The sequence below is a fragment of the Camellia sinensis genome, chromosome 8 (genome assembly GCF_055761805.1).
Source record: "Camellia sinensis isolate YWXY chromosome 8, ASM5576180v1, whole genome shotgun sequence".
Lineage (NCBI taxonomy): Eukaryota > Viridiplantae > Streptophyta > Magnoliopsida > Ericales > Theaceae > Camellia > Camellia sinensis.
This window is the reverse complement of record NC_138968.1, coordinates 134,086,845-134,113,467: the sequence shown is the minus strand read 5'-3', so window position 1 is coordinate 134,113,467 and position 26,623 is coordinate 134,086,845. Positions and strand designations below refer to the sequence as shown.

The 26,623-nt window shown below is 35.9% G+C and overlaps 2 protein-coding genes across 2 annotated transcripts; both read right to left on the bottom strand.

Annotated features, from left to right (window-relative positions):
- Positions 1–11,432: 11,432 nt before the first annotated feature.
- On the bottom strand, positions 11,433–11,936 carry LOC145798067 (uncharacterized). The gene has a single exon (XM_082885532.1). It carries the CDS (start codon positions 11,934–11,936, stop codon positions 11,433–11,435), a length of 504 nt encoding a protein of 167 aa, XP_082741658.1.
- A 2,869-nt stretch (positions 11,937–14,805) lies between these two features.
- Positions 14,806–16,731, bottom strand: LOC114258233 (putative receptor-like protein kinase At5g20050). The gene has a single exon (XM_082883530.1). It carries the CDS (start codon positions 16,568–16,570, stop codon positions 15,095–15,097), a length of 1,476 nt encoding a protein of 491 aa, XP_082739656.1. The 5' UTR covers positions 16,571–16,731; the 3' UTR covers positions 14,806–15,094.
- Positions 16,732–26,623: the final 9,892 nt, after the last annotated feature.

Genomic DNA, 26,623 nt, shown 5'->3' with positions numbered 1-26,623 from the left:
ATTCGTGTCAAAACGGCCTCTGGCCCATTCATTCATTCATGTCAAAATGACCTTCAGTCCTTTCGTTTATGTCAAAATGACCTTCGGTCCATTCATTTATCTCAAAGCGACTTTCGGTCCATTCATTTATCTCAAAGTGACCTTCGGTCCATTCATTTATCTCAAAATGACCTTCGGTCCATTCGTTTATGTCAAAACGGCCTTCGGCCCATTCGTTTATCTCAAAACGACCTTTGATCCATTCATTTATCTCAAAACGACCTTTGGTCCACTCATTTATCTCAAAACGACCTTCGGTCCGTTCGTTCGTGTCAAAATGACCTTCGGTCCATTCGTTTATGTCAAAACGACCTTCGGTCCGTTCGTTTATGTCAAAACGACCTTCGGACCATTCATTTATCTCAAAACGACCTTCAGTCCATTCATTTATCTCAAAACGACCTTCGGTCCATTCGTTCATGTCAAAACAGCCTTTGGTCCACTCGTTTATCTCAAAACGACCTTCGATCCATTCATTTATCTCAAAACGACCTTCGGTCCATTCATTTATCTCAAAACGACCTCGGTCCGTTCGTTCGTGTCAAAACGAACTTCGGTCCATTCGTTTATGTCAAAACAACCTTCGGTCCATTCGTTTATGTCAAAACGGCCTTTGGCCCATTCACACTTTCGTGTCAAACTGGCCTTTGGCCCAATCATTCATATCAAAACGGCCTCTGGCCCATTCATTCATGCTTGTCAAAACGGCCTTTGGCCCATTCATTATTTCTTGTCAAAGCAGCCTCTGGCCCATTGCAAACTTTCATATCAGACATTGTCCACCATTCAAATTAATGAACTTACAGGCTTACATAGAGGTAAGCAATAGGACAACAACATATTCAAACATCTTTTGTTAAGATATTACTCACAGTGATCGACTTGTAGATTTGTCCTGGAGCTTGACCCTACACATCACATAACATATATGGGTCACAAATAACTCAATTCGTTCTTCAATTCACACATTCCTCTTTAGGCTTCATTCTTATCTCTTTAATTCAATTACAATACTCAAAGTATGCCTAAGAGTGCTTAGAAGTGAAAGGGAACGGAAAATAGAACACAGAATGCATTTTTAGAATTTCAGAAAATAGGGTCCCCGCTCTAGCGTGGACTTCCCCGCTCGAACGGACCCTTAGGGCCTGCAAAAGTACTGGTTACATCAAATCCCCGCTCGAGCGTGAACTCGGCCGCTCGAGCGGAAGGCCTGTCTACATAGCTCCCCGCTCGAGCGCCAACTTCCCTGCTCGAGCAGACACCATGTCTGCAAAAAGTGTTGGGAGCACGTATTTCCCGCTCGAGCGGTAGTTCCCCCCCTCCCCCCGCTCATGCGGACACCAAAATTATGGGTTTTCCAGAATGAGTTCTTGAGCTCCAAATCGACTTTCAACCAATTTTTCTTGCATACACTGGCTCCAATCTCACATATATTTGTACTAACATGGTACTAACACTAGAATACATCAACATGGAGCTTAATCTCATGAATCAAACACATGCATGGCTCATTTTCCACCAAACTCATTACCAACATAATAATGTCATGAATTCAACCTTATAATTTGTACATGCATGTGATGATTCTCAACTTAGATAATACAATTGGTGATTACATCATGAGCTTTAACCAAAACTCTACATGAATCATGTATTTCAAGCTCAAACATGCAAATTTAAGACAATTTCTTACATGCATGCACAATTTAGTTTTCAATTCAACAAAACCAATTCAATTTCATCATACTCAATTAAATTCATGTTCTTTATTCTTATTCAACTCTGAATTTACAAATAACAAACAAAAACCCATGATTCAAGGGTTAATTACTCACCTAGGAGCCTTAAACACTCAAGTTCTAGCCACATCTTGAGCTTAATCTTCAAATTCCCAAGCTTGAGCCAAAAATCACACAATTCTCTCCTTCTCTCTCTCTACAGCCGGTTCTCTCTATTTTGAGTCCCAAATTCAGCTAAAATGAAGTGAAAAAGAGAGGATAGAGAGTGTAGTGGCTTCACAGCAAAACCCACTAAGGCCAATATAATATTAATAAGATAATTGGGCTCTAATTCACCGATTTAATCGATTTAATCTGACCCGAATCAATTTTCAATTAAATTTCACCATAGGTTCCAAAAATTATGCCAATCCCAATGGCGTAATCAATTTCGGGTTCTGTGGCCGATAAGGCCTCTAATTAAATTTCCGAGGCAGATAAATCAAACAGATATTCCTACGGTGAATAGATAGAAATTCAAGACCACATAATGACACACAAAATCATATTAAACACATAATCATACTCATATTAAGGACCAATTAACATATTACGGAACAGGGGTATCACAGTGGATGATTTCACTTGTCAGGATTTACATTTCAGAAAATTAAGGTTGCGTTTGGTAGGGCTTTAGAATTATGATTTGATAATAGAGTTATATTTTAACTTTGTGAGTTTTGAAATTATGATTTAAGTGTGGAAAATTTGTTTGGTTATGAGTTTTGAAAAGAATTTTGAATTGAGTGATGTGACATATGATAATTGATTAAAAAATTTACAACTCATAACCAAACACGCAACTCAAAATTCTATTCAAAACTCATAAAAATTTTAAAAACAAATCCCAAAATGTTTTTTATTTAAAATATAAAAATAACATGTGCCAAAAAAAAAACGTGAACACAGTTTCAATCAAGCAGCCGAACATCGAGGGAGACGTCCCAAAGGATGGTTGGGTAGAGGTGTTTTGAAAAGTGGGTGTGGAATCAATTTTTAAAAATTGTAAACAAACAGAGCACTCAAATCATGTTGTGGAATCCTGTTTGGAAAGCTCCACCAAACAGAGCCTTAATTTATTTTTTTTTTCTAAAATGCTATCAGTTTGGTTTGGAGTTTCAAAATAATTTTTTAAATTTTAAATTTGTATTTTTAGATTTTCAATGATTTTTAAAAATATTTTAATCAATTTTTTATTTACTTTTTAGATCCACTTAAATCTTGATGTACTTAAAAAATGATTAAATACAACAAAAAATACAAAAATTTATTAAATTTTTATATTTTTTATATTTAAAAAAAAATCACGATTGTTATATTTTTTAAGTGTATATAAATTTATTATATCTAAAAAATAAAATATTTACATAAAATATTTAAAAAAATTCACTAAAAATAAAAAAATATGAAAAATAAAAAACTTAATTTAAAAAAAAAATAGAAATAACCAAACAAAGTGATTTGCACCTTCGAAAAGATGTATGATGTGCTATTTCACTCTGTGTTGACACTTAGGCAAGTTAAAAATTAAGATGAATTATATTCATCTTTTAAAATTTTAGATAAATTATATTTAGATTTTAGAGAGAGATTATGGTATACACCCTTAAAATGTATGTACTATATACGTAAGTTATGACATTTATAGGTTTGATTACTATAAATTTTATAACTCAATCTTATAGAAGTCTTATTAGAAAGGGGGAAAAAAAAAAGTTATAACAAAACAATAATGTATAACCAAAAGTTTTTTTTGATTATAATCAAAATAATATTACAATCAACATATCATAACCAACATCACAATATATTATAACTAAAAACTATAAAAATCGTAACTAAATGTATGTATGGTACACTTCAAATGAAATGTGTATTATAAAATTTCTCTTCAGTCAAATAATGTATTTTAATTCACAAACCAACTAAAGAGCTATGTAATAAGAGAGTGTAATTTCCACAAAGACCAAACAAGTAAAATTTGTGCAATTATTTATGAATGAACTGTGTTTGGAAAGAGAAAAGATATGTGAAATGTGAATAAAATATATCTATATTTTACTTAGTTTCATACATATTTTTCATTTCATTTTCCAAATCTCCTAACTAAATACAGCGTTATGGTTGGGAGATTTTAGAATTTCACCAACTTTTTTCCTTTTTCTTTCTAAATTCCTCCTCAAATTTCTAACCAAATACGGCCTAACTTTCACGGAGAGGTTTTGGCGGAAAATGGAGGTTGGGCCAACGATAATGGAGGATTTGAGTGTTTCACCTACTTTTTTCTTTTTTCTTTTCTAAATTCCTCCTCAAATTTCTAAATCAAATACAACCTAACTTTCACGGAGGGGTTTGGCAGAAAATGGAGGTTGGGCCAACGGTAATGGAGGAGGAGAAAGTGAGGATTGTGGAGCGAGGAGAGCGTTTCAGGAGAGAGAGAGAGAGAGAGAGAGAGAGAGAGATCACAGAAGTTTTCTTCCACTGGTATGTAATCCATGTGCCCTTAACACCATGTTTGGGAGGTAATGAAAGGAAGCATAGGCAAAGGGCAAATTAGATGACCTTTTTTTTAAGTAGTAATGATACATCTCCCATTTTGGATTCTAAATTTTGGACTCTCAATGATATGGTAAAAACTCATTAGATAATTTTTATATTTTAGTAGGATTTCTAAGTGATGTGATTTGTGACACATCATTTGGATTTAGTTCAAGGGTCCAAAATTAGATGTCCAAAATAATTTTCCTTTTTTTAGGGTCAATTTTATTTTATTTGTTTTATAACGGGTGTCTGGGGTAAAATTTATTGGGAAAATATAAAAAATGAAAAGTGGAAAAATAATACAAAACTCAGTACAAATAATTTATACACTAAATTGTGCAAATAACTATTGTACTTTCATTAATTTGTAATTACTTTTTTTTACTTTTCATTTTTTTGATATTTTCCCAAATTTGTTTCACCTTTTTTTATTTGAGGTCGAAAATTATACTCAAATATAGACACAAAGTCTCATGTGATTTTAGACCAAACTATGATGTTAACCAAGTTAATTATAGATGTGAAATTACAATAATATGCATATAATTTATGTTAGCCTGAGTTTGAACTAGCATCCTGCCGTGGTAGAGGCCCGGGGTAAGGTTGAGTCACAGTCAACTTGTGACGCTTGGAACTATACCCTTTAAGGGAATAAAGTTGCGCCTTTACCACTCTATCTATGGTTTTGGTGAGATGGCAAGTGCTGAGATCCTACAATTGGTGTCAGAGTAAGGTCTTAATGCTTGCGCAATTCCCTTAGAGGGCATGCTGCTTGCGTTGTACCCTATAATTTATTGTACCCTGTTGATGGGAGTGGAGTGCAAACCACTATTGGTGATTCACAATGAGAGGTTTAAAACTGAAATTTAAATTCACTCAAAATAATTCTAAGGAAAAACATACAAACAGAGCACTCTTCCTTTCTTTCTCCCACACTCTGAATTCTTCAACACACATAGCTATATATATAGATAAACTAGCAGTGTGAACATATTTATTGCAAATACAGCCATCAGTATGAAAGCATTTAATGCGTATATGGCTAACAACCAACGCATTGAATTTCAGCCTCCATTTTTGACAAACAATCAAGATTACTTCACAACATCCCCCCTTAATCTTGATTCTCCATGCGGCTTCATCCCGAGCATTTTCTTTATTTTGTTGAACAGATCATTTTTCAATGGCTTCATGAAAATATCTGCAAGCTGATCTTGAGATTTGCAAGGAAATAATTACACCTCTTTATTTTTCACATGCTCTCGGATGAAATGATAGCGGGTGTCAATATGCTTACTTTTTTCATGATAAATTGGGTTATTTGCCAATGCAATTGCTGAGCAATTATCAACATAGATCTCAGTGGGTTTTTCTTGTGGAAATCCCAAATGCTTTAGCATGTTCCATAACCATATTGCATGACACACAGCTGAGTTGGCTGCAACATACTCAGCTTCGTAAGTCGATAATGTCATAATGGCTTGCTTCTTGGATGACCATGTGAAGGCTATATCTTCCATAAAGAAAGTAAATCCCGTAGTACTTTTCTGTTCATCCAAGTCACATCCCCAGTAGCTATTTGAGTAGCCAACAAGACTGAAATTATCAGTTGGTTTATATAATAAACCATCATCGACTGTACCTTTGATGTAGCGAAGAATCCTCTTTGCTGCATAAAGGTGTGACTGATCCAGTGTTTCCATATATCTGCTAATCAGTCCTACTCCATAGAGTATGTCTAGCCTGGTGCAAGTAAGATAGTGAAGACTTCCAACTAGGCTCTTGAAATAAGTTGGATCCACATCACCTGCCTTCGTACCTTTTCTGAGCTCCATTCTATTGTCTACAGGAGTGTTCACTGGATTGCAATTCTCCATTCCATATCTCTTGAGAATTTTCTTAGCATAGCCACTTTGGGAAATAAAAATTCCATCTTTTCTTTGTGCCATTTCAATGCCGAGAAAATGAGCCATCAATCCAATATCTGTCATTTCAAATTCTTGGACCATGCTTCTTTTAAAGTCTTTGAACATGGCTGGATTGTTTCGGGCGCAAATTAGATCATCAACATAAAGACAAGCAAGCAACATGCTTCCATCAGCTTCCTTTTTCAAATATAGTGCGTGCTCATATGGACATTTTTCAAAACCATTGTCATGAAAATACTGATCAATTCTAGTATTCCATGCACGTGGAGCTTGCTTCAGTCCATAAAGTGCTTTCTTCAATTTGTACACCTTGTCTTCATGCCCATTCTGAACATACCCCGAAGGTTGTTCAATATAGATTTCTTCTTCAAGGAAACCGTTAAGAAATGCAAATTTCACATCAAGTTGATAAATCTGCAACTTGTGCTAGGCAGCCAAAGAAATCATTACCCTGATAGTCTCCAACCGGGCAACTGGAGCAAACACCTCTCCATAATCAATTCCAGCTCTCTGCTTGTAACCTTTTTCCACTAATCTTCCCTTGTAGCGTTGCACTTCGCCTTGTGCATTACTCTTTGTCTTGTATACCCATTTCACTCCAATGTGTTTGTGCCCCTCCGGTAGACTAGTAAGCTTCCATGTGTCATTTTTCTAAATGGCATGAATTTCTTCATCCATTACTTTCTTCCATTTATCTTCTTCGATGGCTTCTGAGAAGGTAAGTGGATCACTATCTGCGAGTAGGCAGAACAAATTCAGATCTGCTTCTTCTGTAGCTTCATATATGTCCTGCAAATTTCTCATTGGTCTTGATTGTTTGAAAAAACTATCATCTGATGATGTTGATGTTGATGATGATGATGATGATGATGATGCAGCATTTTTGTGAGAAACTGGCGATCTAGGTGCCGGTATTCTATGTGGAGAAGTTTGTGGCTCATCTTGAATTTCTCTTGTGATTCCAACCGCAGCTTTTGATGTTTAATCTTCAAGAATGAGTTCTGCATCTTTAACAACTCCATCTTGATTCCAGTTCCAAGCTTCTTCTTTTTTAAATATCACATCTCTACTCATGATCACCTTTCTGGTAATGGGATTATACAACTTGTATCCCATTGTTCTGTCTCCATATCCGACAAGGATACATTTTTCTCCCTTATCATCGAGCTTGGTTCTTCTTGCTTCTGGAATCTTGGTGTACGCAACACACCCAAATATTCTAAGATGATTGACACTTGGCTTATGTGAACTCCAAGCTTCTTCTGGAGTCATAGAGTGAAGGCTCCTGGTTGGGCATCTATTTAGTAGATACCCAGCACATGATACGGCTTCTGTAACGCCCTCAAAATAATAACATTAAAACCCATCAACTTAGACATGCATTGGTATAAAAGATAAATATTCTTCTATTCATCAGAGTAGTTCTTTACAATGAGTGTTACATGTTAACAACAAAAGCAAATTCCCTACGGGCTTACAGCTTTCCAAGTTAACACTTGGTTACAAAAAAAGAGAGTACTAACTCAACTACACATTAAGCCCTTGGCTTGAATTTACATGTAATACATCCAAAAGATCACAAAACGACAAAAGCCTGACTGCCTCTTGCCTCCCAAGCTATGTTCTTGGAAGTGGCATGCTACCTGTACCTGAAAATGATGTCCCATAAAGGGTGAGCCACAGCCCAGTAGAAATACACTAAACCAGCTATGAACAATGACTAAAAGATTAGCAGTTGATAGATGGTCAACACAGATACATTGATATATATTACATTTCGGTTTCATGACATTAAGTCCATGTTACATTTCATTTCCCATGTCTTTTCCAACTTTGAGTTTGAAAACAAGGCTCAACATCTAGCCAAATAACTTAATGAGATTTTAGACTCATCTTTAAAACACTTTCGAAATTTATGAGGGATACACATTTTAATGTTGTATCAATAACACATAAACCATTCCCACACTTTGAGAAAGATACACATTTCGGTGCTGTGTCAACATAACATAGAATCACTTCTATACATCACAATTGATAACGATATACATTTTAGTGCTATATCAAATCAATTCAAACACTTCCATAATCAACACTTGATACACATTATAGCTCTGTATCAATGTCATGCAAAATCCGGTTTAGATGTCTATCCCCTATCTTCCCCTAAACCGTGGAGTACATCCCTTATCTCCTCCCACACAACACATGTATATAAATATAGATCATATACAATCAATCAATACATAGAATTAATGTATTATTCCAGTTGCTATATTCAATAGTATACTCAATCAATTAGTTTTAGTTTGCCTAATCATCATGCAGTGTCTACAACAATCAAGACTATCCTCCACCGATAGCCCAAAGCAGTTATTTCTATACTGAAAATAAATGCACCAAATGGATATATAATCAACATTTCAACTAGGTGAGCGATGAACGAATCAAACTACACCCTTTAATCCCATACACATCCAATTCCAACATTTTGAATTTAATTCCTCTTTTCTTCAAATTAATTATACCAATTAATTTATCAATGTAATTAGAGCATTTCCCATAATTAACATCACAACCCTAAGGTTCCATTTTCACCAACAATCTAATATTGATCTCATTTCTCTATGCCAAACATGCATATAAGTTTATATAAACAAAACCCCAACTTTTGTAAAATTACACAAAGGCCCAAACTTTCTCAAAATTACCCAACAACCCCCAACTCATCAAAATGCTAAAATTCAAAGACAAAACTCATGAGAAGGAGTAGGATATCCCTACCTCGAAGTTAGAGCTCAAACGGAGAAGAGACCAAAGCCAAAGTGCTCCAAACTCCAAACTTTTCGGATCAAAACGACGCCCTTGACGATCAACGCAACTTTTACAAAGGCCGAAGGGAAAGGAAGCACTCTGTCTAGATCAAACCCTAGAGAGAAGGGAGTTTCTAGAGAGAGAAGCTCTCAAAATCAATTTTGGAAAAGTTAGAGAGAGAGAATAAAAGAGAAAAGTGATTCAAAAATCCCCAACTGCTATCTGATATACGACAGGTCCGCTCGAGCGGAAAACACAGCGCTCGAGCGTCCAGAACAAAAAGCATGGTCCGCTCGAGCGCAAGAAGGCCCGCTCGAGCTCCAAGACAAAGAGATAAAGCACATCTGCTCGAGCGCGAAAACCAGTCCGCTCGAGCATAGATTTCCCTCTCCCAGAACTTTCACAGACAAAACACTACCCGCTCGAGCGCCAATAGGTCCGCTCGAGCACAGCCCGCTCGAGCGTAAGAAAACACGCTCGAGCGTGAAAAACACATCTGCAGAAGTTTTGCAGAGGCACGAAATACTGGGAGTGTGTAAACTCCGCTCGAGTGCAAGAAGACCCGCTCGAGCGGTCAACCAAAAGCAAACTCCGCTCGAGCGCAGAATGTCTCGCTCAAGCATAACACCAAAACTCTGGGAAACAACACTTGAGACCAAAACTCAACCTATCTGCTCGAAACACGCCCAACACATCCTAAAATTCAAACATAGGGAATTAAAGGACAACAACAAGATACACAACTACTAACTCCATGGAACCAAAGTTCCAGAGTACAACAAATACAAAAAGGAAAACCGGGATCGCTATAGCTTCTGCCCAAAATTTCTTGGGCAGTCCCTTTCCTTTCAACATGCTTCTTGCCATATCTAAGATTGTGCGATTCTTCTTTTCAACAACACCATTTAGCTATGGCATATAGGATGATGTTGTTTGATGCTTGATTCCATGCTCTTTGAAATAATTCTCGAAAGCATCTGATGTATATTCTCCACCTTGATCTGATCGCAATGTCTTGATGTAGTAGCCGCTTTGCTTCTCTACAAAAGCTTTGAATTCTTTGAAGATACTGAACACCTCTGACTTTCTTTTAAGAAAATACACCCATGTCTTCTGGCTATAATCATCAATGAAGGTGAGAAAATATATATTATGTCCATTTGACATTGGCTTCAATGGACCACACACATTAGTGTGCACTAGCTCTAGCGGCTTTGTTGCTCTCCACTTCATTTCTTTGGCAAAGGTAGTTCTGTGATGCTTGCCAAGAATGCAGCTTTCACAGACTTCATTAGTATGAGCAATATGAGGGAGCCCTTTCACCATATTCTTGCTTGACAAGAGCTTCAAGCTTCCAAAGTTGAGATGTCCAAAACTCAAATGCCATAGCCAGTCTTTGTCTTCGATGATGGCACTTAAACACTTCGCAGCATCATGTTGGATGTTCAATGCAAACATCCAATTCTTGGACATTCTCACCCGAGCGATCAAATTACCATGATTGTCTTTGATGGTAAGATGACAATCTTTCATGCTGATGTCGTATCCTTTCTCTAGGAGTTGTCCCATACTCAAAATATTGTTCTTCATGGCAGGAACATAATAAAACATTGGAGACGTAATCATGATCTCCATTCTTGAGCTTGATCAAAATATTACCTCTTCCTTTCACTCGAGTCTTTGAAGAATCACCAAATGAGACTTGTGCTTGTACAGTCTCGTCAAGCTTAATGAACAACTCTCTTTTACCACACATGTGATTACTGGCTCCCGAATCTAGATACCAAACATTTTTTGGTTTTCAGTGTCTCCATGGTGGACAAACAGGACTGTAGGTCCAACTTTGTTTGTTTCCTCCTCTTTAAAAATTTTCTTGCTCTCCGGCTTTTGTTGTTGCTCTACTTTGGCATTCATTGCTGTAATGCCCGAACTTGTGGCACTAGTAGCACTGAACATTACTGTTGTCAAATCTTGGTCGGTTGTTGTAACCACCTCCTCTACCTCTTGCTCTTCCTCTTGGAGCAAAGTGTGGTTGACTTTTTCCTCCTCTTGCTGGACCTCTTCCACCTCTTCCTCGAAAACCAGAAGTTCGGTTATTGTAACCACGACCTCTTCCTCGGCTTCTTTGTGATGTCCCCCCTTGCTCGTTTCTATCATCTCTGAAAGACAGCTTTGATTGAAGAACTTGCTCTAGAGAACTTGAGGGAGTCTTCTTGTTGATCTTTTGTTCATGAATCTCAAGTGTGCCCATCAACTCATCGGTGGTCATGGCACTGAGATCCTTGAACTCTTCTATTGCTACAACTACGTGCTCGAACTTGGGACTGAGTGATCAGAGAATCTTCTCTATCACTTGAAGAGATTCCATCTTCTTTCCATATCTTCTCATCTGATTAATAATGGTCAATGTTTTGTTAAAGTACTCAGAAATTGACTCATTCTCATTCATGTGCAATATCTCAAATTCGCCACATAACACCTCGAGTCGAACTCTGATCGTCTTCTCAATTCCACGGTGTGAATTGCGAAGAATACTCCATGCCTCTTTAGAGGTTGTCGCTGCTGAAATCTTCCCAAAACTTGACTCATCAATGCCTTGATAGAGTAGATACAAGTCCTTTTCATCTCTCCTCCTTGAATCTTTTAACGCCGTTTTCTGAGCGTCATTTAAATTTCCCTCATCTTTGAGAGTAGCTGGCTCGTCATATCCTCGATCCACTAACTCCCACAAATCTTGTGAGGCTAGTAGGACTTGCATTTGAATACTCCAATTTTCATAGTTCTCCTTGTTGAGTTTTGGAAACTGGGGTTGAAAGAAGTTGTTTGTGTTGGCCATTGATTGTCTTTAAAAAGCGGTAAATTTTTAGGATGGAATTTCCAAATTCTGACCGCACAGATGTGTCCGGAATACTTCAAATAGTTGGAAAGTACTATTGGATCACCAGAAACAGACTCCGAATGGCTCAGATCAAGCCAAAATAGTTTTGATGCTTCAGATCTGCGGCTGCACCTTAGCTGCGTCACATTGGATTAATCCTCGGCGTGCTGATATCAGCGGCTCAGTCAACAACCCAGTCAACGCGGCTTGGTTAGCGGCGCGACTCAAGCTCAGCTCAGTCAGCGGCTCAGGTCAACGGCGGCTTGGCTCGACTTGGTCAAAGCTGGTCAGCGGCTTAGATGACGTCAGTTGATGACGTTAGGTCTCTGGTGCGCGCGCATGTGGCACGTGCTTGCGCGTGGGATCACATGTCTTCTTCCTCTGGTAGCGCGTGTGGAGTCGTCCGAGATCCGTTTTCGCCGCAGTTTTCACGGTTGTTCTCGTCTCGTTGGGAGCTTCAAGCTGATGTGATCAAAAATGGATTTCGACCACTTTGATTTCTGGGCAATTTTTGAAAACACACTCTGTTCTTGAAAAATTTGCAGAATGTCTGCAAATTCAAGCTACCTTCGGCTTTGATACCATTGTTGGTGGGAGTGGGGTGCAAACCACTATTGGTGATTCACAATGAGAGGTTTAAAACTGAACCAAACTGAAATTTAAATTCACTCAAAATAATTCTGAGGAAAAACATACAAACAGAGCACTCTTCCTTTCTTTCTCCCACACTTTGAATTTTTCAACACACATAGCTATATATATAGATAAACTAGCAGTGTGAACATATTTATTGCAAATACAGCTATCAGTATGAAAGCATTTAATACGTATACGGTTAGCAACCAACGCATTGAATTTCAGCCTCCATTTTTGACAAACAATCAAGATTACTTCACAACATACCCAATAATTTATAATGTTTGCGTTCCCCTAGAGGGCATGCTGCTTGTGGCCAAGTGGCGTTATACCCTATAATTTATAATTTCTAACATTAATTCAGTTAAACTACAATTATTCTTAATAATTTATTATAATTCCTAACTTTTTTATCTAATTTTATTTTAGATCAATCATTTATTGTATTTTATATTTTAATGTAATTTAGGTTTGGAGAAAATGAGAACAAAATTAATATTTTTTTGTGCTAATTTCATTTTATTTTTTTCATGAAATCAGACTGATACATTTTCTTACATTATTTGATGCGTGTAGTATATTAATCTTTTGGACTATCTAGTTTAACAATTAAGGCATTAATTTGTTCTGTAACAAATTATTAATGACGTTAACAAATCTTTATGGAAGCTCACATGAACAAATCAAGGTGGCACTATCATTCTCCGATAATATCTACATCAACTACAAGGAAAAGTGTAATGATACGATTTCTTGGATTTTGTGGAATGATTTCATTTTAAACTCAAAATGACTTTGCTTTCATTCCCTTTTCTTTTCTCTTGTTTTTGTTTTTGTTTTTGTTTTTTGTTTTTTGTTTTTTGTTCAAGCTTGTTTAGCTTGCTATCAGGCCATTTAAGGACGGAGTTCAATTACATATGCAAATCTCATTTACAAAATTGGTATTAATTGGACTAGAGAGGGACTACATATCCCTTCATTGCTCCTTGTACCAGTTATCAATTCATGTGATTTTGGAACAAAGTGAACTAATTTTACTGATTTAAGGCGTTAATTGTTAAAAAATAATAATTAAAATGACACAAAGGTGACAAATTTTTATAATGATATTTGGGGGTTTAAAATCTAAGTGAACAGTTTTCTATTGGAACTCTTCATGGAGATATACTAGTCAAAGGATGATCTTTCTTCTGGTTAGCCAAGCCAGAGAAACCTCTTGTTTCCTGTTAAAAATCCACCATTACACATATATTCATAAACTAAATGTATGCGATTTCTCTGCTCAACATCTGACCAATCTTATTACGAAGTTTAGATGGTGAATACGAAAGACTCTTGACATGGCCTAGGCCATCAAGATGCTTCACTGCAACTTTGGTGCCAATGCATAGAAGAGTCCCTTCAAAAACCAATCCATATCGTCCTTGCCAAAGTTTACTTTTGAAATTATCAGTAGTGACTTTGAGCTCATAGCAAGAGAATCAAATGTGCATTCCAGGCACTTTATCTATGTAGTGGACAGTTTGGCCACTGAATGCTCGACAGGTTGGGAATTGTTCAAATGTGCAGAATGATATAAAATGTGATAGAAACAAAAATAGTACAACACAGATTCGGTTTTTGGGTTTTTTTTTTTTTTTTTTTTTCCCCTGTTACTGATCAGTATCTGGGAAAGCAAAGATGAAAAACATGGCAAGTGAAAGTGAATTTTTTGTTCATGTGTCACACTTTTTGTGTTCCCAGTCAAGCTCAAGTTGAGACAAAAACAAAAGAAAAAAACAATAAAAAGCACATTCTGCAGACTAAGAGATGTACAAAATGTTTTCTTTCCAGGCAATTCAAGAACATATTTCATCAATTAAATTAATTTTAGTGATAAAATGTCTCTGAGTTTCTCCAAACTATAAGCCGGCTTTGTTCCGTCCTACACATCTTTTGGAAAGGAAGTTTGAAAAACCCAATAATTGATATTCTCTTGTTTTACTTGAATTGTTACTTGAATCATGGGAAACTCACATCGTCTCACGGAATATCAATACTTTTCCCTTTTACTACAGAACTTGATCAGAATGTTTGAAGGAAGAACTTGAAGAAAAACCAAAAAGGAAGAATATTATTGGGAGAGTCAAAATTTTATCAGTGAAAAATGCGCTACCTAAAACAGCATTAATCCTGGTACCATGGGGAGTGATTTTCACAAATAAAACTCTTGAATTATAGTTCACCACATATTTAGGCATTCGAGGCTCTGGGTGTGTGAACAGGGTATTTGACGAGACCTTTCACAAAATTAAGCAGACATACAACTCTTAGATAAGTCTTGTACAAATTTCAACCACATCCAGGCAAGAGTGATGTGAACAGAGAACTGTACATACTTATTAGTCCAAAAAAAAAAGTAGAAAAGAAAAAAGGTCGAGAAAGAAATACTCAATACTTCAAACAATCAACTGTAATTTGTTTGTTGAAAACTACTTGCCTTATCTTGGTCCTGATAAAACTGATGGGCTAGCAGTAGCACCAGTGGCATCCTCTTGGTTTCCAGCAACTCTGTTTGCTCTTCGTACCACAGGAGTTGTGAAGTCATAACCCAAATTGCTTTCAACTTCTACAGAACCCTCCAGGACCTTAACCACCACTGACATTGAAGGCCTCCTAGAAAAATCACTTTGTAGACACCACACAGCAACCCTCATCATCTTCACAACTTCTTCTCTATGTATCTGCATGTCATCATTGTATTTATCAACGATATCCATAAGGTGTTCCTCTTCTGCTTTCCTCTTAAATAGATCTAGTAAATCCTCAGGTTGAGAACTATCCAAATTTTTGCGCCCACACAACATTTCTAAGACCACGACACCAAAGCTATAAACATCTACTTTCTCAGAGAAAATTGATTTCAAGCATTCGGGAGGCAAATAGCCTAGGATTCCCTTCATTATTGTTACAACTTGACTTTTGTCCTTATCAATTAGTTTTGACAATCCAAAATCAGAAATTTTCGCATTGAAGTCTTCATCTAAGAGGATGTTTTGGGGTTTGATATCCAAGTGAAGTATTTTCTGCCTGCATTCCTCATGGAGATAGGTTAGTCCCTTGGCTATATCCATGATGATCTTCTTTCTGGATTGCCACCCAAGGTCTTGGTGCCTGTGGAAGATCCATGTATCCAAGGATCCCTTGGACATATACTCGTAAACTAGAAGACGATTTGATTTTTCATCACAAAATCCAATTAATCTTACCAAATTGACATGGTGAATGCTGCCTATTGTCTTAACTTCAGCTAAGAATGACTTCTTAACATGATCAAAACCATTGAGATGCTTCACTGCTATTTTGGTGCCATTGTTTAATTTCCCTTGAAACACTGACCCAAATCCTCCTTTCCCGATCTCATCGTTGAAATTGCATGTCATGTCTCTCAAGTCTTTGTAAGAGAACCTGGTAAGAATCCCTGGTACTTGATTGACAGAGGATTCATCAAGTTCCTTGGATTCTCCTTTATTTCTAAAAAGATAAAAGCAGAAGGCAACCACAACAAAAACAACAAAGAAAGCTCCGAGAATGGACCCAAGTATGATTATTATGAGTTGCCTTGGTTTTCTTTGAGAAGAATCTGCTGGTGAAGATGGAGATGGAGCTCGAGGTGAAGGAACAACAATAGCAGGAGATCGAGATGGAGATGGAGATGGAGGTAGAAGTACAAAAGGAGAAGATAGACGTGGAGATGGACTATTAACAACAACAGATGCAGAAGCATTTTTTGTAACAAGAGTAGGAGATGGAGATGGAACTGGAGGTAGAGGTGGAGTTGGAGGTGGAGGTGAAGGTAAAGCAGAAGCAGGAGGTGGAGGTTGGGCATTGCTGAAAGGTGAAGAGGACAATAAAAAGGTGATGATAGCAGCAGCAGTGATATAATAATAAATAGTGCAACAACAACACAGATCCATTAGAATTTAGAACTCTGTTTCTTCTTCTTGACTACTAGTTTTTGGTTTTCTTTTGTTAGGAGAAGAAGGTTGAAGAAGAAAGGTGAGTTGTAAACTCCAGCTTTAGTGTCCGGCAAATGCAGAACAGCGAGGAAAGTGATGCATTTCAAATCACTCTTAAATCACTATTACAAGAATTATTGCAAGAGTCCTTGAAATGTTGTTTACGGTCCCCACTCCTTTTGTTACGTCAAAAACAGGCGCACACATTCCTTGACTCAGACGGTTTGTTTTGAGGAGATAGAGAGAGGATTAAGATTGAGATTGAGAATGAGATGTAGGTGGAGGTGGAGGTGGAGGTGGGGGTGAGATTCATTAATATTATATTTGTTTTGGAAGATGAAGAGGGGATTTATAATCCCTTCCGAATTAGGATGGCGCTTGAGGAGGGGATTAGGACTTAGTATTAGGAAATAGTGTGTCAGACTATTTTTTATTTATTTATTTTATATTTTTTTACATGTTGGGCTTATTTTTTAGCATTAATGTTTAATTTTTTATATTTTTTTAAGTAAAAATTATTGTTTTATTTATTTTATTTTATTTTATTTTTTATTTTTTTACATGTTGGGGATTTGTTTTGAACATTAATGTTCAATGTTTTTGTATTTTTTTATTTGTTTTATTGTTTAATATAAAAATAATTTAATAATCCCTACACCAACAACTATCATCAAAATAAACACAATTTTACTTAATCCCCTTACTTTCAATGCCCTCACTACGAATCTCTTTCCTTCCACCTCTAAAAATAAACGGGTCCCACATGCTAAAAATGATCGGGACTCTGATAGTCTCTATTACAAGTTTATAACAAAAGATTTTTATTATATAGGTAATGACTATGAAATAGAAATGTATACTTATAACCATCAAAGAGGATAAATAAAAGGGAGAAAGACATGGGGTTGGAAAACATGCACATACGCACGCACACTTATTACAATATTGTGCCCTCGCGAACGAGGGTCCGAATGAATAAGCTAAACTAATCTAAGCTAAGCTAAGCTAACTAATCTAATTAAACTAATTAGACTAATTATTACAAGCCAGAATAAGGAAATAACTAAGCTAAGCTACTTAATTCTTACAACACTGAAACTAATTAACAACTAATTAATTAAACTACAACACCAAGTGTACACTAACTAGGCATGCAATACATTAACCACACTGCCACAGCTCTGCCTTGAGAAGTTGAACATGCATGCATTCGGTTTTCGCCTCGAAAAGCTCTCCGGCTTGCTCTTGAGAGGCTCTATTTGCAAGGTTTCTCCAAGAACTTTCTGCACCATCTTACTAAATCACTACTGAGGAGTGCACCAGTGGCCTGCCGGCCATGAGTGCTTGCTGCCGGCCAAGGATAGGGCCACTGCCAGCCATCAGTGAGCCACTGCCGGCCACTGGTGTGCTGAATCACCACACTGCAACAGAACACAAACAGAGGAAAATGGAAGGTTTTCCAAGGGTATGTTTGTACTGTACCTCTCATTATCATCTCAAAACATCAAAGAAGGGGCACTCTTGGATCCAAAACCACCAATTAAGCATTTTCAATGCATAATGGCCAAAGATCCAAGTTGTACACTTTCAATAAAACAAAACAAAGACTCAAAGGACCACCCCCGTATCATGCATGATCAAGGGTGATGGAGACCAAAGGAGATTGGCTCATTTCATCACTTTGAATATGAAATGGACCAATCCACCTTGTGTTCAACATAACGTCCAGTTGAACACAATGCAATGCAAACACAATATATGTTTATCTTGGTCATGTTTTATTTGATTCATTTTATTTATTCATTTTAGCATTACCAAGTCATTCCTTAGTCAATTTGTCCAAGATGAGTGTCCTCTAATGAGAGAGGGATCAACCAAAGGATGGTTCAAGACATGAGAGAGATCATGCTTTTAGCTAAGAGGAACCCTCAAAAAAGGGTTAAAGCCATTAAGCGCGAGCTCTATCTCAAGCTTAAACACAATCATAGAGCACAAGCTCTATCTCAAGCTTAAACACAATCATAAGGTTAACCAACCCTCAAAACAAATAGAAAAATGAAGAAATAAGGGAGGTTGCAAACTTTTAGTGCTAAAATGGTATGCAAAAGACACTAAATCATGCAAGCAACACATGCAAGATATGCTCAAAAGCCAAAAGCATTAAACTAGTGAAGAACACTACAGTAGAGGCATGCAATATCAAGCTTAAATGACCAAACCAGCTCTGGACAAAGCTTAAACATGCCAAAATAGTGGCTAAAACATGCTAAGATAGCAGCATAAAAGGCAAGAAAATCATGCGCACATGTTAGCTTGCAAACAAGGCTCAAAACACAACTCTCAAAAAGCAATGAAAGAGTGAACTAAGTGAGAGTGTGACAGAGGTATATGCACTGAAATCACATGTAAAATGATGCTATATCATGCAATCATCTCATGCAAAACATGTTAGAAGCCTTAAAGCACAAAGCTAGTGAAGACATTTGCACTACAACCATACAAAACTAGGCTCATATGGCCAAGGCAACTCAAAATAGGTTTAAAGCATGCCAAATCAGTGGCTAAATCATGCTGAGATCAAATCACAAAAGGGTAGAAAAACATGCTCATATGTTAGGCTATCTACACTTGCAAATAAGAGACAAGGAGGGGAGGCCAACCCCTCCTATTTTGGACCTTAAAACATGGTTTTTGTCATTGAAAAACCTCTAAGTTTCAATGGTAAAAAGGCCCAAAAATTTTGATTTGAAGGTGATGAGAAATGGTGCAAAAAACTTAACAAGCTAAAAAGCAAAAAGAGGGGACAACCCCCTAACTCACAAAGGCTCAAACCACCTCGTTTAGGACTGAAAAACATAACTTTTTACATGCCAAAACCAGCCTCAAAATAGCACAAAGGTGGCCAAGCAAGTAACTAAGACAAAGCTTAAAAGGAGTAAACCTTATACCTTTGAAACACAGCAACAAACAGCAAAAATTCTGAGCTAAAACCACTCATAGAAGCTCAAACAAGGCCTCCAAGAACCTCAACTCCAAGGTGAAGGTGTTTGGTCAAAGGTCTTAGTGCAAATGTGTAGAGAATTCCCACTTTCAAGCACAAAATAGGAAGAGAGAGAGAGAGAGAGAGAGAGAGAGAGAGAGAATTCTAAAGAGAGAGAGAGAGAGAGAATTCTAAAGAGAGAGAGAGGAAATTTTGCTCAAAAAATTTTGTAACCACCCACATGCAAGAGGATGACTCCTATATATAGAAGATACAAAATCCTCTTGAAAAGATCTAACCATCCGCGTGCAAGTAGATGCCCCAATCTGTGCAACCAACTGGCACCAAAATATTAGAAAATATCTACTGATGCACTGGTGGCCAGGGTCGGCAGGGCACATCAATGGCTGGCAGGCTAAAATCCATGGCCAGCAGTGCCTTATCATGGCCGGCAGTGCACCAAGAAAAACATAATAAAAAAGGGGCAGAATGGATACAGGGTTTGGAAAGCTCAAACCTGTGACATTCCGTCGCAAAATTCGAGCGCTCGACGAATAATCAAACTTGTCACTGGATGTACCTGCAAGAACATTCAAGTCTTGAGGACAGTCAAAATGGGGTGTCTACAGTGACGAAATAAAAAATTTTGCTATTAGTTTTCAAAAAACATGACGAATAATTTTGTTACTAATGATATAGTACCAAACAAATAATTTCGTCACATTTGCTGAATATTTCGTCGCTAAATTGAAATATTTGGTGACAAAATGTTTTTTGTTATTGAAGAATTTTCTTTTCTGCTCATTTTAGTGACGAATTTTTTTGTCACCTTAATCTATATCATTAGTGAGGAAAACTTTCGTCACTAAAATCTATTTGGTGACGAAATATTTCGTCGCAAAAAACAAAAATAAAATATTATTTAGTTTTGGTGACGAAATTGATGTTATAGAGGACGAAAAAATGTAACATTTGGAGACGAAATATTTCGTCGCCAAAAATAAAAAATAGGCGATGAAACTGTTTTTCGTCACCAGGTACTTTCAGCAACAACATATAGGCAACAAACGCGGTGACAAATTTTTTTCATCACAAATCACTTTAGTGATGAAACTTTGATATTTGGAGATAAAATCAGTCTATCACCAAAGGTCTTTCTTATTGTAGTGTTCTCAAATAAATGAGTAGAAGATAAAAGCATTACATTGCTTTAAATATGAATTTTAAATTTGTATACTAATTTTATTTTGTGTATTATTCAACCACTAAAAAAAGAGTGTGCGAACAAAGTTATAAAAGTCATGGCATTAATTTTTTTTTTTCCAACTCTAGAATTTCTATGGTCTACTGCACTTTTTTTGGGAAAGTTATGGTCCACTGCACTTGCACAGACATAACATTTAACTTTTTATCATTATTTTCTTTTGAGTTTGACCGGCCGCATGATAAAAATCATTCCACACTAGTTAAAATTATCCTATTTTTGTAAAGGGAAGTGATTCATCCCCCGAAAGGGGGACCCCGAATCCCCCGAAAATCCATTTTAAGTAAAAAAAAAAAAAAAAAAAAAGAAAAAAAAAAGAAAACAGTTTCCAGAAAAGGAAATTAGGGGGATTAGGGGGAGGGATTTTAGGGCTCTAAATCATTTTCCTTTTGTAAATGCCAATTTGAGAAATTTTATGATATTACCACTAGCGGCTCAAGATTATTAGATGCCATAAAATATCAAAATGAGACTCTATCTAAATAAGTCTTTAAAAGGTTAGGGCCTTTAACACTAAATTTTTTTAGGATAAATTACATTGACACTCATTGAGGTTTATGCTTATTATAATTCACTACTTGCATTTAGGAAATTACACTAACTCCGTTATCAGTATAATTATTTGACGGTCTTAACTTCTAAATTAAAATGACATATTTATCCTTAACCTTTACATATATTTTAAAGGGTAAATTACATTGACACCCCCTGAGGTTTCAATTTAATACGGATCCTCCTCTGACATTTAAAAAAAAAAACTAATTTAATAAAAATAAATATGAAGAAATATATTAAATTTGTAAAAAAATATTTCTAACCACTCGAAATATAAAAATTATATAAAAATGATAATTATTTTTTATTTTTTATTTCTTAACCAAATTAATTTTTAATTTTTAAAAAAAAAATCTAAAAATCAAATTATACATAGCCTAAGAATCTTTTACTAAGTCATTTCTTACGTTGGTACCTTATTTAATTATTTGTTAATTTTACGACATTTTTATCATCTGAGGCCTGTTTGATAACCATTTCGTTTTCAGTTTTCAATTTATATTTACAGAAATTTAAAAACTGTCATAAAAACTTGTTTGATAATTTTTTTGGTTTATAAATGGTTGTCTCAGTTTGTAAATTTGAGGAAAAAATGTAAATTCAAAAAATGAGTTTAGGTTGGTTTTTAAATAGAAATTTAAAATTTTAAGTAACAATTTTTTTTTTCAACTAATACTAACCGAGGGGGCAATTGGTAATGCTACTTTAAACCTTGGGGAGAGGATTGTAATTTCTAAAATGTGAGGGGTGTCAATGTAATTTACCTAGTGAGGGAAAAATTGGTATTTAAAAAAATTAAATTGTTGAGATCAGCAAAATCTGTTAGTTTACTTAACAATCAATTAACTGAGGAAACAATCTGCAATGAAACTTTAAACCTTAGGGAGTAGGATGTAATTTCTAAAAGGTGAGAGAAGAACTATAATAAACATGAACCTCAGGAGGTGTCAATGTAATTTACCCATTTTTTTAAAATTTTCTTATAGATCTTAGTGGACAGTCTAATTGATTTAATGGTCAAGTCACCTTTGGATTTTGCACTTTTCAAACAATGCATGATGTAAGATTTCACTCAATGTTGACACTTTACTAAGTTAAAAATTGAATCTTTTGGGAAGAGCTAAAAAAGTTAAAAATTAGCTTTTAACCTATTTTGGGTTATATCATCACTTCTCACATTTTTTTTAAGTTTTTTTTTTTTAAAAAAAAAAGTCAAAGAAAATTAAAAAATCAACTTTTAATCATCTTCTCAAAATAAGCCAATATAATAAGTTACCATCCAATTAAAAATTGTATTTTTTTTTTTAAATGATAATATTTTTTTTTTAACCAAGCCCCACAAAAAATCAGAGTAAGTCATAAGTCGACCATGTATGATGCACAGAAGCACACGACAAATTAATCTTTTTAAATATTTATTAATTCTTCTTTACATGTTGACCCACCGATTAACAAGCATACTTCTAAATTTTGGTATCGGGTAACGTAATGGTATCGATCGCGAAGTATCGGTATCGGTAGTATTGATCGGTACGTATCAGGAATCGAGTGTCGCGGCGGTGAAATTTAAAAATCATTTCACAAGTTTTTCAGCTTTTTTTTTCCCGAACCGGTGAGTATCGGCCCGTCGCAGCTTGTGTAACGGCATGTGTAACGGTTACAGACCATACGTACCGGGACTCGGCCGATATGCTTGCGACTTTCAATCTCAGTGTTACACCGGCCTGTCTGTCGCGGTGTCCTATTTTTCCGATACGTATCAGCTGATACGTAGCGTATCGACCGATATTTAGAACTATGTTAACAAGTCATGGTGGCAAAACTTTTTCCAACTATGCAGTTTCTATGATAATGTCTATGGTCTACTTGTCCGTACTAATTTTCTACCCGTGTCATACATGAATTTTTTTTCAAATTTGATTTTTTTAGTACGAATTTATTTGGAAATTGAATTTTTTGATAATTTTTTAACTTATTACGAAAAGATATATAAAAAAATAACAAGAATGAGTTGAGTTTTTGTATTAACTTTTTTATTTTTTGCTATTTTAGCCAATTATCAATTCATGGATCTCTCGTACCATTTGAAAATAACATAATAAATGAAATAAATTTGACATAATTATATTGGACATTTCTAAGATTTTAATTCAGTTTCTTTTTCTTTTTTCTTTTTGTCAATAATATGTTAATCATATAACTAAAATAAAAATATTATTGTCACATCTTTTGCACTAAATACAAATTTTATTTTATTTATCTTTTTGTCTTTATACCATCCGTAACATTTCGGTCTCTTGTCCCAAATTCAAATGGAAGTCGGTGTAATTATCCCAAAAATATAAAACTTGCTATATTATTTCTAATTCTCTCAGGGGGATCAATGTAATTTACCCTATTTTGTTTGGAACTTAAACTTTTTTTAGGGAAATTCTACTTCCACACACCAAGTTTCCTTATTCCACACACTTAATGAATTTTTTCATAATCACAATTTTATCCTTTAACAAAATTACCATCTCACTCACACATCTCACAATTTTTCCATATGCAGCTCACCCACCACCATCTCACCAGCTACTTCACCGCCAGCCATCGCCTCCCATGCCCAAACCTCAACCATACAAAGCGGGGAACACAGATCAGACAATTGAATTGATTAATCACGAAGAAAAGGTTACAATACACTTATCACTCATAAATTGATAAAATAGAAAGCTCAACCATGAGTCCATTCAAAACAGAGGGGCTGTGTAGTAACTGAATTTAATCAAACACAAATCTAAACCAAAACAATAGATCGGAGAAATATGAAACGAAATATAAGAAGATCGATCTTTTACGCACAAACATAATCAATCCAAGCAAATCAGAACTTTTTTCATTAACTTTTCAGATCTGTACATAAACATCGACAGATTTCCATCTAAAATTAAAATCAAACAACAAAAATATGAAACCATCAAGTCAAGTCCACCAAAATGAGAAAGAGGATAACAAGTACATTCAGATCGCAGCGTACCTTGTAGTGAGGATGTAAGGAGAGGATGTATACAAAGAAGATTAGGGTATATTTGGAATGTGAAGTGTGTGGACTGAGATAAAAAAGTAAAAATCAAATTACTAAATGTGTGAATTGAGAAAAGATGTACATAGAGATAATTTGGTATGTGAAAATAGAATTTCCCTTTCTTTTAGGACTGTTATTAGCACCTATCTATTTTCTTAGGGACCCCTACCTCTATTTTTTTTAATTCCAATTTTGTCCAAACATAAAATTCCATTCTACACTCATTCTCATAATTTCCCAAACCCTAACCCTAATTCCACCAGCGTTGTTGTCACCACCCATCATTGTCGGTGCCACTGTAAGCTCAAAATCAAGTTTTGATCACCATTCCACCTCCGACATCGCTATTATCGCCGCCATCATCGATCACAGAAGATGTATGTGTGTGTGTGTGTGTGTGTGTGTGTGTGTGTGTGTGTGTGTGTGTGTGTGTGTGTATGTGTGTGTGTCTATGTGTCTGTGTGTCTGTGTGTCTGTGTGTGTGTGTGAGAGAGAGAGAGAGAGAAAGAGAGGGAGAAGAAAAAGAAGAAGAAAAAGAAAGAGATCGCTGACCATTGCCATCACAGACCCTACATCTACAAGCCATCGCGATCTACCTTATCATCACCGTCACCACCGTCGCAACCCGATTTCCATTTTCATATCTAAGGTTTTAAGGAAAGAAAAAGAAGAAGAGGAGAGGAAGTCAAAGAAAGAGTTGATGGGAAAGGGAATGGGAGACTGGAGGTATAAGAATGGAAGGACTGATGGCGGCTGGATCACGATCTAGGTCGTGATCTGCGGAAGAAGAAGAAGAAGAAGAAGAAGAAGAGGGGGAGACAGATGGGGTGGGTGGTTATGGAAATGACAGTGGATTCAGATTGTGGTGGTAAGATAGTGGTTTGTCGAAGCTGAGACAGAGGGGTGAAGAAGAAAAAAAAGAAGAAAAATGGTCGGAGGTGGGCCGTAGATTGGCTGCCGGAGGCAATAGTAGTGGTGCCAAAGGTGGTGATTGGGAGTAGGGGCTAAGATTTGGGTTTGGGTTTGGGTTTGGGGTTAGAGGTATAGTTGGTATTAAGGTTAGGATTCAAAGAGAAAATGGTGAGGACTCATTTTGTTGGGTGGGAGTTCAAAGAATTAGGTGGTGAAAATAAAAAGATAGGTGCAAATATTAATCCTCTTTTTTTTCAAGATTAATTAAGGAGACGTCATTCAAACTTAATCATCATCAATTTATTTCAATGGTAAAGTTCAAGTAAGTGTTTCTAAAATTTTAAGTTTCTTTTGTAGAAAATATTTTAAAAGTTTCAAATCCAAACGAATAATTGTGTTCTTTTAAAACTAAGGATGTGTCACTAATAGAAACACACTACAATGTCTATAGAAGACATTAAGCTCTTTAATTTTAAACATGTTAATTTAGGTTTGTTTATTTATTTATTATTTTCATATATATTTTTTTGATCATAAATGGTTTATTAAACCTTTTTCAATGTGTGCAAATGTCATAAAGACTAATAGTAATATATGTTGGATTTTGGAGTAATCCATTATTCCTTAATACATCGCGCGGGTAGGTAATAAGTTTTTTGAAAAAGTGATTACATGTCTCCCATAATGAGAAGCTAAGAATTATTTATTTTACTTTTAATTTACATAGTTATAGTACATGTATTGATTTTTGTATAGTAATATTGATGGTTTATTGTATAAAATTTCCCCCAGCATCTTGGAAATCGGCAAAGGAAAGGATGTAGTTCCGACAAAGGAAATCGGCATGTTTCCAGGCATCAACCGCAGCAACCACTTGCCGGTCAGTTTCATCCTCTTTCAAAATAGGAGCATCCTCACGGAGGAAATGAGCCAGGTTCAGAGTTGTAAGATAGAACAACATTTTCTGTTGCCATCTTTTAAAATCAGTTCCTGAGAACTTCTCTGACTTTTCACCGTGATTTACAGGTACTGCCACAACAAGAGAGGGGGTCGGCGTCATTGCAGCCACCACAGTAGTACTTGTTTGAGCATTTGTTTCAGTAGCGATTAATTCTAATTTATAAAACAAAATTAGAATTAGAATTTATACTACACAGAAAATTAATCCAAATTCACAGAATTAAATTCTGTAAAAATAAAAGAAACAAGAATGTAACTTTTATTTTTCAA